At 56.2% G+C, this 14418-nt stretch overlaps 1 protein-coding gene across 1 annotated transcript in view; it reads right to left on the reverse strand.

Annotated features, from left to right (window-relative positions):
- Positions 1-952: 952 nt before the first annotated feature.
- The window catches only part of SMO (smoothened, frizzled class receptor), a 31711-nt gene continuing 18245 nt past the window's right edge, over positions 953-14418 (reverse strand). The window contains exons 7-12 of the mRNA XM_073328947.1: positions 12677-12769; positions 11842-11950; positions 10805-10990; positions 9065-9213; positions 6141-6275; positions 953-5000 (exon numbers count right to left, since the gene is read on the reverse strand). Coding sequence (XP_073185048.1) covers positions 4378-5000; positions 6141-6275; positions 9065-9213; positions 10805-10990; positions 11842-11950; positions 12677-12769 — 1295 coding nt within the window. The 3' untranslated portion in view covers positions 953-4377. The remainder of the gene's footprint in view (positions 5001-6140; positions 6276-9064; positions 9214-10804; positions 10991-11841; positions 11951-12676; positions 12770-14418) is intronic.

A 14418-nucleotide genomic window follows, 5' to 3' on the forward strand; every position in this document is an offset into this window, starting at 1 on the left:
TACTTGCCCACCTGTCTGTATCCATCTGTTGTCTCTGGTCTTAGAGTAAGTTCTTTGCGGCGGGAACCGTCTTTTTGTTCTGGGTTTTGCAGCACCTAGTGACATGGGATCCGGGTCCTGGGTATTATCATAATACAAATAATAATGAGTTATAAGAAATACCTGAGATCGCAGGAGCAGAAAGAAGTTAGCAAGAAAATCCTCTTTTTCCAACCTGGTTTCCTTTGTGCATTCGGCAGCATTTTATTTAGGGTCAATTTCCCTGTTTTCCCTGGATAGCTGGCTGGCCAACTTCTCTCTTGCTGAAACTGCCTTTGTAAATTTCAACAAGGGAGCAGAAAAATCCCTTATAAATATTTTTAGAAGAATTATATGAAATCAGGACATGATATTGAAAGGGATTTTAAAAAATTAGTTAATGTCAAAAACAATCTAAATTAACACCAGGCCTTTAAGTATAGTGTCCAATTGGCTTATAAACAGGAGTAAAATAATCCATTTAGATCCATTTACACTGACTGATGTGCATTGTTAGAAAATAGGCTGGTCTCCTGGTTTTAGGGTGTTCTGTGGGCAGTGATGCAAGGGCAGAGTTAAGGCTGTTTGGGTGATCTCATCTGTGCATTCCCAATGTTTAACTCTGTCAACATTATCTCTCGACCTATGATATTAACTCTTTTGCTTGTTAAAAGAAAATAATTCTTTAAACCCAGTTTGTCATTCTTCTTGATCTTCATTTTATTTTTGCATGACTCATGATTCAGATGATGAAAAATTCCTGACGTCAGTTTCATTTTGGTCGGAGGCAGTTTCACCCAGAGATTCTCTGTGCTTTGGGTTCCCAAACACTACAGGTGAAAGTTTGTGCATTTAAAAAGCCAATTGTTTCCACTGAAGTTTTTTTTTTTTTTAAAGTTGGGCAGACAGTCTACTGGCCTTCAGTTTTATAAAACCTCATTTTTACACCATTTAAATGTTGCCTGATTTAAAATGGAAATGCCCATTCACATGGACTTCTGGATAGGATCTCTGGGCTTTATAACATTTGGGTCTTTTAAAAGAAAAAGCTACCAAGCTTCTCTCCATCTGGTGGTGCTGGGTTATTTTTCATTATGTACAAATAAGGGGGCAGACAAATTGAAACGTAGCAAATTTAATACTGATAAAAGCAGTTTTTTTTCTTTTAGACAGAAAAATTAACCTGTGGAACTTGCTGTCACTGGATATCATTGAGACCAGGAGTTAGCAGGATTCAACAAAAGTTTAGACATTTACATGAATAATAAACATCGACAGATAGAAAACATGTTAGAAAGGATATGAAACCTCATGCCTTAGGGCTTAGTCTGCTTAACACTGCCAGGGTCTAGGAAGAAACCCCCTGGAAGGGCTGAATATTCTATAATTGACCACTAGGAAGAGTCTTACGCCTTCTTCCAAAGCATTTGGTGTGGACCACGGTCACAGACAAGACAGTGAACTAGATACACCTGGGGTCTGAACCGGTCTTCGTAGGATCCAAAATTCCTACGTTCTTATGGAATCATTTACCACCTTAATTCCAGCATAAAGCCGCAGCATTTTTGCTGGGCATTATATTATTTGGAGAGACCCACTTAGCAGTGTGTGCATCTGCCAGCCTCTGTATACTGGGCCCTATACAGGAATTTGCAGTGCAGAGCCCTCAGGGAGATAATTAGGGTCAGGAGAAACCAAAGACACTTCGATGCTTCTCCAACCCCCTTGCACCTGCAGAGCCAGGCTAGGAGTTTTGACAGGACTCAGTGAGAACGCCAGCTCCAGTCCACCCAGAACTTTGGGGGAGTTCAGATCTGGCTACAATGGGCCTGGCTGCCCCCGTCCTTACAATGGGCCAAACTGGAACCCTGGGCCCAGACCTGCCCCTGCAAACTTTATATCTTCAGCCCGACTTTTCAGCTCAGCCCCTCCAGTGGGAAGAGACTCCCTGCATGCCCAGAAATGCCACGAGGCGAGACTTCCTCCTGGGTCTGGGGCATTGCCAGCTGGAACCCGGAGGCTCATGAACATGGAAAATGAGCGGTTTGTGGCAGCCGGACTTTTTAAACCTTCTGGAAGTTCCAGGTTTGAGTTCTGGGTCAAAGGTCGAGCTGGTTTTTACCTGCGTCTGGAATAGCTCCCCTGACCCCAGGAGGTCAACAATTCCAACAGACAGACCCTCAGACTGAGGGGAGGGATTAGCACCAGCAAGTCTCCACCCCTTACACCCGAGAGGTGGGGTTAGCCCTTGAGAGTCTCCGCCCCTTACACAGAAACAGTCAGATGGGGCGGGGCTTGCACATGAGAGACTCCGCCCTTTACGTGAAAACAGCCACGACACACGTCCCATTTAACCACCAACTCTTGAGCAAAAGGGGATTCCAACCACCTGGGAGGTTCTGAGGGCGCAAGCGCACCAGAAAAGAAGTTTTATTTGCCCTTTACATGCCCCCAGCTTGGGGAACACACCTCCTCCAACACCGTCCATCCAACACAGCTGCTTCTGTTTCGCCTCAGGCCAACTGCTCTGGTTTGGAGCATAGCTGCTCTCGGCCATCACTGTCAGCCAATCAAAAGCCACTTCCCTACCGCTTGGGATGCTGGGACACAGGAGGAATAAGGCCCTCCCCAGCAAGAATACATCCTCTGAGGCTGTCTTTGTGAAGGGGATCCCGGTGACCAAAGGGAACAGGAGCGCGCAGCTCTGATACAGACGAAGGGTCTCATTCGGTTCTCAGTTATGTCCTTTTCAATCCGGAGTAACTTCACTGACTTCAGTGGAGTGAAACTGGCGGGATGGGGGGCAGAACGGGGCACATTTTGGGTGTGGGAAGGGCGACAATGTTTTATATTCCACAGCGAAAAGCACAGTAAACAAGATCCGGGCCCAAGGCAGGCAACATGACATGCTCCTGTAAGGGATTTCTAGCTGGGACATCCCTTTTATGGCCTTCAGCACCAGTAAACGTCTCTGTGTATTATACAGATACATTAAAAAAACAGTAGCACAACAGAAATATTCAAACCCACTAAGTAACATCTAGCCGGACGGGGCCCAGTTAGCTTCCTCCGCACACAGGGATGGAGCCGTCAAAGGGGAAGGCTGAGTGTGTGCTTGTTTTGAACTGGTCCCATCTAGCAAGCCAGGAGGATCTCCAACAGGGGCATTAATAGACATATATCAGAGAGGAGGACACGTTCCAAAATGCAAGGGACTACAAATCCCAGCATGCAATGCTTCGTGAGAGCCGCATGGAGCACTACAAGCCGGGACTGTCCCGTTCATCACAAGCCTGGCCCAGGCCCCTGGTTCCAGAGCTGGGTAACATGTCCCTGCCTCCAGATGTACGGGGAACTATTAGATGCGCCCCAAGGAGGGTTGTGCTGATTGGCTGAGTCACAGAGGTCGATGCTGGTGACGTGTTACGCTGCCCCTCCCTGTACAAAGTCTCCACCTCTCCTGGCAATAGCGAATGGGCGAAGATCCGGGAGCGACGCGGCCCCTGCGCTTCGGAGAGTTGAATAGACAGACCCCTAAATAAACTCTCCCGCTGTCTATTACAGCTGCCGTGGCAAAGAGCCACCATCCCCTTCCTTTCAGCCCCCAGTGTCGTTCATGGGACAGCCGGAAGCTCCTGGAATAAGGAAGCCACAGGATCTTATCTCTGCCCTTGGAGAGGCTCCTCTCTGTATAGACCCCCAACCTCCCTGATACCAGGCCATCAAGGGACGTTTCTCTCCTTTTCCTAGGCTCATCCCAACCCCCGGTCCAAAGATTGGGGAGCAAACACAGCACCCAGTTGGGGCAGAGCTGCCGGTGGGGGAGTCCTCAAAAAACTCCATGCAGCAGGGTGAAGAAAGGAACAATCCACGACTCCATCTAGGAGCTGGGGCATCCTGGATCCATCCCACAAGCCCCGCAGGAGCCTGGCCTCTCGGGGCATCACCAGCAAACATCCGTTTGGTTTTGTTTCCGTCACCCGCGGAGCAATAAATAACAATACCTGGTAGGCCACGTCCAGCTGCTGTGAAACCAGCTGAGATGAGGGCTGGCGCCCTCCCGCAGGCAGGACGAGGGCCGAATGTCTCGGGTGGGAAGATCAGCAGGGAGGTGCCCGGGAAACCCAGGATGGGGAAGGAGTTCAAAAGCAGCCGCAAACTACCAAGGAAGCATCAAGGTTTGCAGCAGAGAAGAACCTGCCTCTGAGCGAAAACCGTACCTGGTTGGAACCTGGAGTGTGAGCTTTAAACCCGTGTCTGTATGCTGGGGGATCTTCAGGCTCCTCCACAGTCTGTCTCCCCATGAGGTGGTCTCCAGGGCTTATCCAGGCAGCAGAAAGGGTCTGGGTCCCTCCTGGCCTAAAAGTCTGAGTCGGCATCCAGCAGCTCGGCATCCATGAGATTTGTCTGGGAGTGGAGGGGGGCGAAGCCTGCCCTTCTGCCATGAGTCCTTGGCCCGCAGGGGACGCTCCCACTGGGCAGGGCACCGGGATCCAGGCCCGCGGCGGGGGGCCGGAATGAGCTGTTGTACTGCTGGCGTGCCAGGAAGCACCTCACGCTGCCCTCGAGGGCCAGATCTTCCTGGGGCCGGGTCTCGGGGCAGAAGGGGTTGCTGATCAGATGGAAGGCATCGTGTTTCCTGCAGCTGGTGGGTTTGTCCTGGGACCCCTGGGGGATGAGGCCTTTGTGCTGGGAGACGCTGAGCCCCAGGCCAGGGTAGGAGCCCAGGGGTGGCACCTCTTCCCCAAGCTGAGACTCCCTGGGGTTGGAGACCAGGCACTTCTGCCTTGGCAGCTTGGGCAGGCGAGGGACGGCACTGCGGGCCTGCGGGGTGAAGTAGCCCACATCACAGATGGCGGGCCCCAGGGGGCAGACTTCCTTCTTCTTCCTCCTCGTCTTCTTCTTGCGGCTGGCTCTTTTCTCCATCTCGGACGAGATCTCTGCGTCCACCACCCACAGGTTCGCCCTTTCGTCCGGCGGCACTAAAGGCACGAGAGAGGGGAGACGGGGTGAGAGGGGCCTTCCCGGGTGGGTTCACTGGTAAAACGCTGCGGGCAAACTCAGTGACCGGGACGGCAGGAGATGGACCCGAGTGCGGGCACAGCATGGGCAAGTGCGATGGATCCTTGTCCTCACCCAGCTCTGTCACTGCACCCGTCCCAGCCAGAGATTCCCTGCTGCCCCAGCCCCGCCAATGGCCCTCAATCCCAACCCCTGCTCCTGACTGTTCCCGTCATGGGCCCCTTACATGGCTTTGCCCATGACCTCAATCCCAACCTGCAGCCCCCTGCTATCCCAGCTCTGAGCTCCCCCGAATAGCTCCCCACCCCCCTCAATCCCGACCTGCAGCCCCCTGCTATCCCAGCTCTGAACAACTCACACGCAGCTCTTCAGTGCTCCTCAATCCCAACCTGCAGCCCCCTGCTATCCCAGCTCTGAGCTCCCCCGAATAGCTCCCCACCCCCCTCAATCCCGACCTGCAGCCCCCTGCTATCCCAGCTCTGAACAACTCACACGCAGCTCTTCAGTGCTCCTCAATCCCAACCTGCAGCCCCCTGCTATCCCAGCTCTGAGCTCCCCCGAATAGCTCCCCACCCCCCTCAATCCCGACCTGCAGCCCCCTGCTATCCCAGCTCTGAACAACTCACATGCAGCTCTTCAGTGCTCCTCAATCCCAACCTGCAGCCCCCTGCTATCCCAGCTCTGAGCTGCCCCCATTTTACAGGTGGAGAAGTGACTTGCCCCAGGTCACGCACTAGGTTAGTGTCAGGGCGAGGAGGAAAACCAAAGTCTCCTGACTTCCAGCCCAGTGCTTTCCATCTAAATGTGGAGAGCAAAGCTGGCCTTGTGACTAAGGCACTGGGACGCAGGAATCCTGCATTTGATTTCTGGCTCTGCGGACATTCATCTTTCTGCCTCAGTTTCCCAGCTGTCAGAAGCTAGATTGCAGGGTGTGTCTCTCACTGTGGGGCTGAGCAGCACCCACCACAAAGGGGCCCTGACCTCAACAGAAACCTCTAGGTGCTACCGGGACAAAATGTACCTGGTGCAGACACACGTGATGTCATGACCTCATCGCCTGCCCGCCTCCCTCCCCGCCCCACGCTTTCCCAGGGACTCACCGGGTGTCGCCACGGGCGTGACAGAGATGTCCTGCGGCAAGATAGCCCCTCTCCTGGCCACCATCTTGGTGACGTGCTGGGCCCAGGCCGAGGACATGTCAGCTGAGGGCTCGTTGATGTCGAAAGCCAAACCAGCTGGGACGAAAGCCACAGAGGAGATTCTTACAGCCTGTTCAGCGGAGGGGGGAATCCCGCGGCCTGAGCCAGGGTGGGGGGGATCTTCACTGATTCACCCCAATCTCCTGCCCCTCCAGCTGATCCCACAAGCAGCCCATGCCGGAACCAACGCCCTGCGTTCTCGGGGCAACCAGGAGGCCCTCCCATTCCCACACGATGTCCCCAGCCCGCAGAGGCTGGACCCTGTGCTAACGGCCCTTTACAGCATGCTGACACAGTGAGGATGCCTTTTCCAGCTGCCTAGGAGCTGAGAGCCCAGAGGGTCTTTGCCGGGCTGTGACATCACCAACAGCAACGACGCGACGGCCAAACAGGCCAGAAGTCAGCCTGAGGGGTGCCTGGATGATGGCGGGGCGGGGCGAGGGGGGCGCAGAGCGCAGGGTCTGGCCCTTTAAATGGATCTTTGGCCACAGAATGGCGAACTGCTGCATGAGTTGGGCTAGAATCCGGCTCCCTCTTCTGACTAACAACATACTGTAGTCACTTAATTAATTATTACTCCGTACACAGACAGGCAGGATGAGCCAGTGGTTACAGCACATCTGGGTCCAATTCCCTGTTCTGCCAGACTTCGACTGTGACCATGGGCGAGTCACTTCGCCTCCTTCTGCCTCAGTTTCCCTTCTTCCCTATGGGGATAAGAGCCCCGGCCACTCAGGGACGAGCGAGGATAATTCCACTAAAGACTCTGAGGCGCTCCGATACTGGGCCACACAAATAACTTAGCTAGACAGAGACGTGCACCTTCTGAGGTAACTTCCTTGGACTCATGGAGTTACGCCAGGAGGGAACTGGGTCCAAGGAGCAGATCTGTTGGGTAGGGCGGGGCCATTTCATAGAATCATAGAATATCAGGGTTGGAAGGGACCTCAGGAGGTCATCTTGTCCAACCCCCTGCTCAAAGCAGGACAAATCCCCAATTAAATCATCCCAGCCAGGGCTTTGTCAAGCCTGACCTTAAAAACTTCTAAGGAAGGAGATTCTACCACCTCCCTAGGTAACGCATTCCAGTGTTTCACCACCCTCCTAGGGAAAAAGTTTTTCCTAATATCCAACCTAAACCTCCCCCACTGCAATTTGAGACCATTACTCCTTGTCCTGTCCTCTTCCACCACTGAGAATAGTCTAGAACCATCCTCTCTGGAACCACCTCTCAGGTAGTTGAAAGCAGCTATCAAATCCCCCCTCATTCTTCTCTTCTGCAGACTAAACAATCCCAGCTCCCTCAGCCTCTCCTCGTAAGTCATGTGTTCCAGACCCCTAATCATTTTTGTTGCCCTTCGCTGGACTCTCTCCAATTTATCCACATCCTTCTTGTAGTGTGGGGCCCAAAACTGGACACAGTACTCCAGATGAGGCCTCACCAATGTCGAATAGAGGGGAACGATCACGTCCCTCGATCTGCTCGCTATGCCCCTACTTATACATCCCAAAATGCCATCAGCCTTCTTGGCAACAAGGGCACACTGCTGACTCATATCCAGCTTCTCGTCCACTGTCACCCCTAGGTCCTTTTCCACAGAACTGCTGCCGAGCCATTCGGTCCCTAGTCTGTAGCTGTGCATTGGGTTCTTCCGTCCTAAGTGCAGGACCCTGCACTTATCCTTATTGAACCTCATCAGATTTCTTTTGGCCCAATCCTCCAATTTGTCTAGGTCCTTCTGTATCCTATCCCTGCCCTCCAGCGTATCTACCACTCCTCCTAGTTTAGTATCATCTGCAAATTTGCTGAGAGTGCAATCCACACCATCCTCCAGATCATTTATGAAGATATTGAACAAAACCGGCCCCAGGACCGACCCCTGGGGCACTCCACTTGACACCGGCTGCCAACTAGACATGGACATTTGTAAGTCAGTCGCTTTTCTGACAGTGCTTTTAATGTGTAAATAAATCCTGCAGCTTGCCGGCTCCCTGGCACAGGACTGGGATATTGCTCTAGGGCAGTGGTTCTCAAACTTTAGCAACCCGAGGACCCCCATTTTGATTTTAATTTTTTCATGGATCCCCAAGCCTCATGCTCAGTCCCAGGCCCTGCCCCCAACTCCACCCCTTCCCCCAAGGTCCCACCGCAACTTTTCCTGTCCCCACTGTTCGCTGGCGTGCAGAAGGCGCTGGGAAGGCGGGGCAGGAGTTGATCAGTGGGGCCCGTGGATCTCCTGGACCCCAGTTTGAGAAACACTGCTCTAGAGAGATAGGGCCATCAATGGCTATTAGCCAAGTGATCAGGGATGCCACCCCAGGCTCTGGGTGTCCCTAGCCTCTGTTTGCCAGATGCTGGGAATGGACGACAGGGGATGGATCACTCAGTGGATGCCTGTTCTGTTTATTCCCAGCACCTGGCACCAGCCATTGTCGGAAGACACGATACTGGGCTAGATGGACCATTGCTCTGGCCCAGTCTGGCCGTTCTTCTCTTCTAGCTGCTGGCCCCTTTCAGGGACGCAGGGATTCAGCCACACACTTAACAACAAGGCAGCGCGATGGGCGCAGTCAGACTGGGCGTTACGGGCTGGTCTCACCCTGCGGAAGCCTGGGGTGCCCCCGGCGCTCTTGGCAGTGCCCTCTAGTGAGAGTGGAGGGAGGCGCCTTGCTGAGAACCACGGCCCAGGTGCCCCACAACAAAGCTGGGACCACAGAAGCGTCTTGCAGTGGGGGCTGCAAACCTGCCACCGAAGAGGGGGCCTACCGCCAGGGGCGGTAGTGTGTGAAAGCCCCCGTGGTCCCCGCCCCCGCCCGGGACGTACCCACGGGCCCGTCGTGCGAGACGGTGTGCATGCTGAAGGACAGCTCCTGCTCCGGGTTGTGCAGCAGCTCCTTCCGCTTGGAGAAGGCCTTGGCGATCATCTTGCTTTTCTTGATCCTCTTGGGCTCGTCGTCGCTCTGGCCGGTCAGCCTGTGGGGGAGGGAATGGGGGGCAGGGGGAGGGCTGGCTCAGCGGGGGAGGGCAGGGCACTGATCCTCTCCAGCAGGGCGCTGGAGATCCCCCGGGGTGGGGCTGAGGAGAGCCAGGGCTGCAGCTCCTGGGCTGCCCCCCTCCGCCCCTCTCCCGCTGAACCAGGAAGCCATCTGTTTGTCTGTAACCAAGGGAATCCCTCCATCATCCCAACCCAAAGGACTCGATGTCCCGCTCCTTCCCCGCACCACGGTGGGGAACACGCTGGCACCAAGGGCTGGGTTCTCCAGGGCCCTTCCCGCCACTCTGGCTGGGTGATGGGTCTGGAAAATGGGCATAAAATTCACTTCCAGAGTGGTGGCCAGGGCTTTGGTGTCCATGAGACGGGGGCCCCAAGCCCCATCCCCGGAATCACCCCTCCAGGAGCCCCGACCCCTCGGCACAAAAGGTCTTGGGGGGACTCGCGGCAGCCCCCCTGCAGCCGTGGGTCAAACTCACGCAGGCGCCCCCCCCACCCGGCCCCTCCTAACTCCGGGATCTGCCCCTTCTCCGCAGCACCACGCGGCTCCCCATGCAGCTTGGCCGAAAGGAGGGGACTGCACAATGGGGTCTCAGCCCCCCTGCTCCGGATGGAGAAATCCTTTCCCCTCCCCCACCTCTTTAATGGGCATCTAGGGCTGGAGGGGCAGCCTGGGAGACCAGTGCCCCCGACGGAGCCAGATCCAGGTAGGACACAGGTGGTGCTGGCTGCACAAGCTTCCCTCTCCCCCGCAGACGTGCGTCGCTCCCAAACCAGAGGGGCCGTAGCTAGGGGGGCCCAGGGAATTCGGCCTCCAGGCTGGGAGCTGATGAGCCACCCCTGAACGAGCCCGGGGAAGTCACATCTGGTGATGGGTCCGTCCTGCGCTAGGCTCCAGCCAATCCACAAGCGGGTCTGGTGACCCTTGCTCCAGCCCTGCCCCGACTCCAGCCTCGTTCCCAATCCTGCTCCAGCCCTGCCCCGACTCCAGCCTCGTTCCCAATCCTGCTCCAGCCCTGCCCCGACTCCAGCCTCGTTCCCAATCCTGCTCCAGCCCTGCCCTGACTCCAGCCTCGTTCCCAGCCCTGCTCCAGCCCTGCCCCGACTCCAGCCTCGTTCCCAGCCCTGCTCCGACTCCAGCCTCGTTCCCAGCCCTTCTCCGACTCCAGCCTCGTTCCCAGTCCTGCCTTTGCTTTGTTCCAAACCTGCTCTTGACTCGTGACTCCAACCTTTGGCTCCAGGGCCTGGCCCAGTTGCCACCGCACCCACCACTACCACTGCTCCAGTCACTAGGCCTGACCCTCCCCATCTCAGCTTCTGACACACACCACTCTGTGCCTCTCTGTTGGGAACACACACCATCCCCTAGGAACCGGCTGAGACCCGCCATATTCATTGCACATGGGCCACCAGACAGCTGCTGGATGAGAACAGCTACAGACCTGGGCTGGACTGGGCCTTGGGGGCGATGGGCATGTGGTCCCGCAAGCGGAGCCTCAGCTCCTGGGGCTCAGGGGATACAGGGCCTTGAGACCCCCAGCAGCTGGGGGCTGGGGGCAGGGCTGCTCCTACCTGCACCAGGTGCGCTTCCAGATGAGGAGGGTGGCTTTGGTCCACACCCAGGTGCTCATGGAAATGCCAGTGCCGAACATGGCAAAGAGGTTGATCTTCTCCACCAGCAGGCTGGGCCGGTTCTTGATCTCGCAGTTTGGGATTGGCTTGTTGGTTTGGATGGCGATCGTCACATTAGCTTCGCACCTGCGGCAGGGACACGGGGCACAGGGGCTAAAACCCACCCTTGGCAATGGGCAGCTGGGGCACCCGGGAAGCAATCTCCCACCCCCCATCCCCTGCGACGAAGTACTCTCCCCTTAGCGCAGCCAGATAAAGGGCAATGACAGACGCCCCCTGCAAGGAGCAGCTGCTGATTAGATTCAGGGGCTGAGTCCCCTGCCCACAGCTCGACGACCCCCAACAGCTGCCCAGATACCACGGTGATGGGGGCCATGCGAGGGCAGGAAGCTGATGGCAGCCACAGGAGCGCCACGTGATGGGCTCTCTTCAGAAAGTTTCAGCAGAGCTTCACGGGGCGTGGCAGAAGCCCCCCGGTCTGAGCCGCGGGACCAGCCTGGCAGGGAACGACCCAGCACCAACCAGAGCGATGGGCAAATGGGCCCATCTTGGATTCCTCCCGATGCATCTCACCGGGATCAGGCATGGCAGGGTGCCCCTGGTCTCCGTGCCGTAGCCCTAGGCTTTGCTCCTCGCTGAAATGGGAACAGGCCCGGGGCCATGGATGGCTTGGGCAGTCATGCCACAACGTGCCTGCGAGGGGTGACGTGGCATCCCCTGGGGATTGCCGTTCCCCCGGCATCAGGCGACGCCAGGGCGGGAATCCACACGAGCAGCCAGGCTTCTGCGTGGGGAAACGGAAGAGCATCATCACAGGACCTGGCAGCGGAGGGGAGGTCATGGAAAGCGTCACCTTCTTCCAACACAGAGCGAGGTGCTCTACTGGAATCCCCCCGAGACTTCCTGCCCCGCCGGGTGGGGGCTGGGGGTGCCTGTTAAAGGGGCGGGGGGAAGAAACATGGCCTGTCCCCACTTACAGGACATACTCCCGGAAGCTCCGCTCCCACTCAGCCTGGTTGAAGAAGTCGTAGAAGTGGCAGGCGAAGGTGATGAGCACGAAACCGAAGGCCAGGAAGCCAAAGATGCCTGAAAGGAAGCACAGGAAGGCCCGGGGGTTATTCCCACAGCCCCAGGGCCAGGACGCGGCATGCTGCCAGCCAGAGAGAAGCCCTGATGGAAACACAACAATCCAGGAAAAGTGAAGGGAGGGGTCAAACCAGGGCTTGGACTCCTTCTGTGCCTCTGATGGGGTCCTCGTCAAAATCAGCTGCACCCGCTTTTAGCACGCCTTTCGTCCCAAAGAGCTTTACGTACCGTCTACACAGAGGTCACGTTACCCGGGAGTGAAATGCAGCCACCTCTGGGGAGGACCGTGGCAGCTGCGTAACAGTAACACTGCACAACAGTTTCGGACCAGAAAAGGAAGAATATATCCAACCTTCCCAGGGACTCCGAGGGAGGCAAAATGCACTCACTCAGGCTGGCGTTTGGCCAGGAGGCCTGGGTTAACTTGGCAGAGAGGCTCCGGGAGTGGCCGGGACTTGGCTTTCATGCCTTATCTGAAGGGCGGCGCCTCCAGCAGCCCCAGGCCAGGCTCGTGTTCACAATGGACTCAGAGGCGAGAGCACCCTCCGAGAGCCACGCATACCCCTCCCCGTGTCTTCTGCTGGCCCAGCGCCACCGCTTTGTGCAGGCCCTGGGTTTTCCCGGGAGGCTCCTACCCAAAGCTAGCCCTTTGGGACGTGTGAGATCCTGGCCCGGGTAACACACCGGCACCAAGGCACCAGCTGAACCCAAACCCGCCCGGCTTACCCAGCCGTAACATGGTCTCGTTGATTTTGCTGGCAGCTTTCTCACTCAGCAGGCCGGGGTGATTGCTTTTGATGGAGAACAAAGTCATGACACCTAGGGCAGACAGACAGCAAGACAGGCGCGTCAGCCGGGACTGGGGCTGCCGGATCAAGCAGCTAGGCAAGAGACCCCGGGATCGCCTGAGGTGACCTCTGAAGCCCCAGCGAGACGGAGCAGGGAGGCTGAGCCGGGCTCACGGGCGGATGCAGCATCTGGCTCTGGTGTGGTCGCTGGCGGTGTGACCTCAGGGGACACGGCCAAGCGGGAGCAGGCAGCTGAGGAGCAGATGCAAGTTCCCGCTGGCCGAGCCAACCCTCCCTGATCAGCTCTTCACTGGGGCGACACTCTGGGGACAGAGCCCCCCGACCCTCCCGTGGGCTGCTCCAGGGTGTTGAGGAAAAGTTAGCATATGTGACTCCATTTTGGTTTGGGGCCCACCATTGTCTAAAAGCAAACACATCATGCACTAGGAGGAGTGTTCCTTAGATACTGCATTCCTGTGAAAACCCTCCCCCTTGGTTCCAGCCTGTCTCGACTCCCGGTTTCTGTTCTTTGTCTGTTCCTAACTCCCTGCCTCCTGGCCTTGATGTGAGCCTCCCATCCTGATAAGAATGGTTACTGATACATTGCTTTAGGACCATGTTGTGTAGTTGAAGTAATGGTCTAGCACGAGGAATGTACCTAGCAGGGACAGGTGGTAGATAAGGGAAGGGTTTGTCTATTGGCTAAGGTTTCCGATTCACGAGGGCAACATGCTTTGCTAAAAGGTATATAATCTTTGTATAACCTGCATTCGGGGTCGCCTTCTGACTATTGGCGGGGCACCACGCTCGAGCGTAATAAACTTAATACCTTTGGGAACGCTGCAGTTGTGGACTTTGTTCGTGTGCCTCAGCCTAGACTCGAACTGCGCGTGACCTATCAGGTATAATTCGCAACAAGGGCTAGAGGAGAAGAGCTGTTTAGGGTGCGGGGGAGAAAATGGGCTACACCTGGCTGGTTTTCAGTACCCTGGCTGCTGGCCATTCAATGAACTACAGCAGCCCCCCTCCGCACTGGCTGGGGAAGTTTATCCCAGCCTGCACTGACCTTAAAACTCAGCAGCGTTCAGGGTAGCGTCTTCCTTTCCAGCCATGAACCAGAGCCCACAACACACACCACCCCCTGGGCAAGGCCCAGCGTGTGTCACCCACATTAGAATATGGTTTCTGTGTCTCCCTCTAGTGGCTGGTCCACGTAAGAGGATAACAGTCCACTACAGCTGCCAGCTGAGCGACCGCATGCAGTGTGGCTGTCCCAGGATATGAGAGACAAGGCGGGTGAAGTAATATCTGTTATTGGGCCAACTTCTGCTGGGGAGAAAGACGAGCTTTCGCACTACACAGAGCTCTGCTGCAGGTCTGGGAAATGTACTTAGCCTAGGCACTGAGTTTTTCTTTTCCTCCACCCCCTGGCTCTTCCTCGAGGCCCCGTCCCCACTTCGCACCCTCCCCCAAGGCTCCACCCTTGCTCCGCCTCTTCCCATCCCTGCTCCGCCCCCTCCCGGCTTTCAGCTAATCAGGGGCGCTGCCAAACAGTTGTGGCTGGTGGGTACTCAGCACCCACTATTGTTTTTTCTGTGGGTGCTCCAACCCCGGAGCAGAGGTCAGACCAAGGGTCCATCTAGCCCAGTGTCCGGTCTTCCAACAGTGGCCAGTGCCAGG

The sequence above is a fragment of the Lepidochelys kempii genome, chromosome 1 (assembly GCF_965140265.1).
Source record: "Lepidochelys kempii isolate rLepKem1 chromosome 1, rLepKem1.hap2, whole genome shotgun sequence".
In the NCBI taxonomy this organism is placed as follows: domain Eukaryota; kingdom Metazoa; phylum Chordata; order Testudines; family Cheloniidae; genus Lepidochelys; species Lepidochelys kempii.